Genomic DNA, 3,794 nt, shown 5'->3' with positions numbered 1-3,794 from the left:
CCGATTTTAACGAAAGTTGTTTTATTTTGTTTCTATTCTCATTTCTCATATTCTACTTGTATTTCTATTCTCATATTATGCGCCGTTTTTACTGTATTTAATTACAGACAAGCACACAAACAAACAATCTCAGAGTTTTAGTAATATATTGATGGCGTCTTCTAAACCAGTGGCGCTTTCTACTAGCTTCCATACATAGTAGCATTTTTCACATAAAGAGTTGGAGCCTTGATAGCCTTATACAGATAGTCGTTTAGTTGAAAACACTTGATATTGCTATTGTACACATCAGGTGGTCACGGTAGCGGCAGAAACAACAACAACGGCAAGCACAATCCAAACAACAGCTTTATTGAATTATAAAAAACTGAAGAAGTAACTAGTTTAATGCTTTGCTATAATAAAGCGGTAGCTCACGCCTGTGGCACATTTTCAGTTTGTATAGTCGCAATCCAAAAATATTCTAATCCAATAATTAAAAGAAATATTTGTCTCATCCATAATAATAATAATCATAATAAAAAGTACACAAGTCGATCCATTTCATTTAGAACGAAAATATGTAAAATCAGAAAGTTACGTTTGATACTTATATTACATGATTCTGGTTTATATCACTATTTATGGAGCACACCAAACCAAGAGTAGGCTATTTTATTCTTATCCACAAGTTGGAAAGTCGAAATATAATCATACATAGATATCATCTAGACAGAAACTTTACAACCCTTATCAGCACAAACTTTTCCACGTCAAATTATCGACTTTCTTTTATACCGTTTACTACTGCTGGTATTCTATATGTTGCCTCATGTTGGCTAAATTTTTGTTTTTGTCTGTTCATTGTAAAAAAATGGCCAAAACAATTCTAGATAACTATATATATGGGACTCCCAACAATAATTTGTGTGACTCAAATTATTACAAAAAAGGTTACAATTCATTGTGGTCCATACCGCATCAGTAACTGTAGGTTAAACTTTCCTTGCTCTATCTAAACATAACGTCACGAATTTCGAAGTGCTTTATCTAAGATTTGAAATGTTGAGAAGTTTTAAGCACACACGTTTCTACCGATCCTACAAGCCTTCTTTTTCTTATAATAAAGATAAATTGTTTTTAGAAATTGAGTAATAGTGCCCAATGCGATGTGAAATAGTTCGTAGTAGACGTGAATATTGGAAAGGAATTAAAATTCCAGAAAGGTGTGTGTGTGTATATATATATATATATATCGAAAACTAGAGTATAAACAGTCTTTAAACGACAAGTGAAACGTGACTATATTACATTTTGAACTGTGTGTAAATGAACTATCACAGATATCATAATTGATGAAAAACAACACACAAAACTTAACTCGTGAAATGTGCAGCATGAAAATGCAATTACTACAAAATGTATACGGGATGAGAAATAAACGTAAAACCTGAATATAAATTAAAACATTTGAAATCAAAAAGACAAAATGTCAGTTCTTACGAAGAGGGTTTTGGGCAGGAAGGAAGATGTTGCAAATGACGCAAAGCTGGAGACTAACAGGAGGAACGTAGTGACAAGAAACCCAAAAGAAGTGAGAAAGAGGGCGACTTCTTCAGAACCTGAGGCGAACCCATCGATCTTCCGCTGTAAACGATTTCCAAAGAGACTAGAGGTGTGACTTCCGTAGTATCCAATTAATCCCAGACAGACAGCTCCTAAGAGCTAAATTGAAAGAAAAAAGTACAATTATTAATATCACATTTCTATCACCATAAACTAAATTAAAGAGAGTTAGCAAAGAAAAAAATACGGTATTTAACGCTTATATCTGCAAAGTAAAAACTAAAATTCAAAAATGAACAATTAAGATTAATTCTGATCATTTAGTGGCAAGAACAAAATTATCGAGTAAGCTTTGGTGAGAGCAACATGGAATTTTTCTAAAGGGAGTGCACAGTGTACTACGTGGACATCTGTATCACTGAAATACGTTCATCTTAGTTCATTTATTTGTTCTGTGTATGATCAGTTTAAAACTTTTTTTTTCTTAAACAAAAGATGATATTAATATATCTTACGCTCAATTTCAGAATTCGGCCATTGACCAAAAAGAAACAAAAATTCCACGATTAGAGCACGCCAGAATTATCAGACTGAAATTTAATGTTAGTTCTGTGTTTCTGCGAATTGTGTTCGAAGTAACTACAGTTCTTGAATTAAATTTTTTAAATCGTTTTACACAAAGACCTTTAGGGTGCTCGACTCCTAATCTGAGGGTCGCGGGTTCAAATCCCTCGTCACACCAAACATGCTCGCCCTTTCAGCCATGGGGGCGTTATTATGTGACGGTTAATCCCACTATTCGTTGGTAAAAGAGTAGCCCAAGAGTTGGCGGTGGGTGGTGATGACTAGCTGCCTTCCCTCTAATCTATCTATCACTGTTAAATTAGGAATGGCTAGTGCAGCCTCATGTAGCTTTGCGCGAAATTCAAAACAAACCAAACATATTTATTTCAATGCAACACCCTCATTTACGAAATGTTCAATACAAGAATTACAATGTTACATAGATACACATGAAAGTTTTTCGTCCAACAGTATTGTGTAAATTCATCAATAAAGTTGGACAGAAACTTCAAGTATTTTACAATACGAAGTGTAATGTTAAAGCTTCTGTCATTGATGCCAGAAGTAAACGAGATAAGTTAGATTATATTATTTTTATTAAATATGTAAATGTTAATCCACTAAATACTCAGGTAGTTGCTCTTGTTGCAAAGCTACACAATGAGTCATCTATACTCTGTCCACCGCGGGAAATCGAACCCCGGATTTTGACGTTGAAAGTCAATAGACTTACCGTTTACCCACCGGTGGACTCTCAACTTAAGTTAATGCGTAAATGTATCTATTAAAGGGTAATCAACAATTCAGGAAGTCCAGAATAAAAATAATTGTATAAAAAGTTTATCTGTTTCAGCGTAAAGCTATGCAATAGGCTGTTTGTGCTTTGCCCTCCACAAGGAATCTAACTCAGGATGTTAGCGTTGTAAGTCCGCAAATTAATCACTGACCCATCGGGAGACTTGTTTGTTTGTAATTAAGCACAAAGCTACACAATGGGCTATCTGTGCTCTGGCCACCACGGGTATCGAAACCCGGATTCTGTGCCACGTGGGGGGGGGGGCTCGGGAGACTTATAAGAAAGAATTAATTTTGTCCTGGCATTAAGGCCACTTCTTCTTTTGAATCAGCTCACATCTTAAACATTTCTTGTGGTAAGACCTTTACCGACGACGTCATAGCTTTATAACACCTACTTAGAATCAGTGGCGTAGAAAGAGGTGTGAAGGGGCGCAAAATTTCCTCTGGCCTATAATGCCTATTAATTAATAATTATGCCCTCCCCTAGGATATAGCATAACTGCCCTACATTAAGTAAATACGACACAGTGTTACGTTATTTGTGTGTATTACGCTTGCAGTTTTAACTTTTAAAAGCCACCCACTGAAATACAATGAGACCGAATTGACGTACAGAAGTAAATTACACTATTCCATCATTCATCTGTAGATCAAATACAAGTCCTAGAGTACAACCTACAAGTAAGTGCATGTTCAACAAAAAGAAAATACGAGATTGATGTAACATATTAACTGGTGTGCAAGATTGGCAATATATGCAACAGGCAAGGCCTAGATCTAGATCTAGTAAACATTATAGGCATAATGTAGTTGTTTGTAATTGTATTGGCTGATTGTAAATCATGTCTTACACCAACTAGTTACCAGACTTTAGGTCTAATTGCAGT

General features: G+C 35.2%; 1 protein-coding gene across 1 annotated transcript in view; it reads right to left on the bottom strand.

Annotated features, from left to right (window-relative positions):
* Nucleotides 1-1,704, bottom strand: part of LOC106464215 — a gene marked incomplete at its 5' end in the record, with an annotated part of 7,683 nt that extends 5,979 nt beyond the window's left edge. Inside the window, one exon of the mRNA XM_022391922.1 lies at nt 1,483-1,704. Coding sequence (XP_022247630.1) covers nt 1,483-1,704 — 222 coding nt within the window. The remainder of the gene's footprint in view (nt 1-1,482) is intronic.
* Nucleotides 1,705-3,794: the final 2,090 nt, after the last annotated feature.

This window comes from Limulus polyphemus, unplaced genomic scaffold (genome assembly GCF_000517525.1).
Source record: "Limulus polyphemus unplaced genomic scaffold, Limulus_polyphemus-2.1.2 Scaffold1589, whole genome shotgun sequence".
NCBI lineage: Eukaryota > Metazoa > Arthropoda > Merostomata > Xiphosura > Limulidae > Limulus > Limulus polyphemus.
This window is presented reverse-complemented; position numbering and strand designations above follow the sequence as displayed.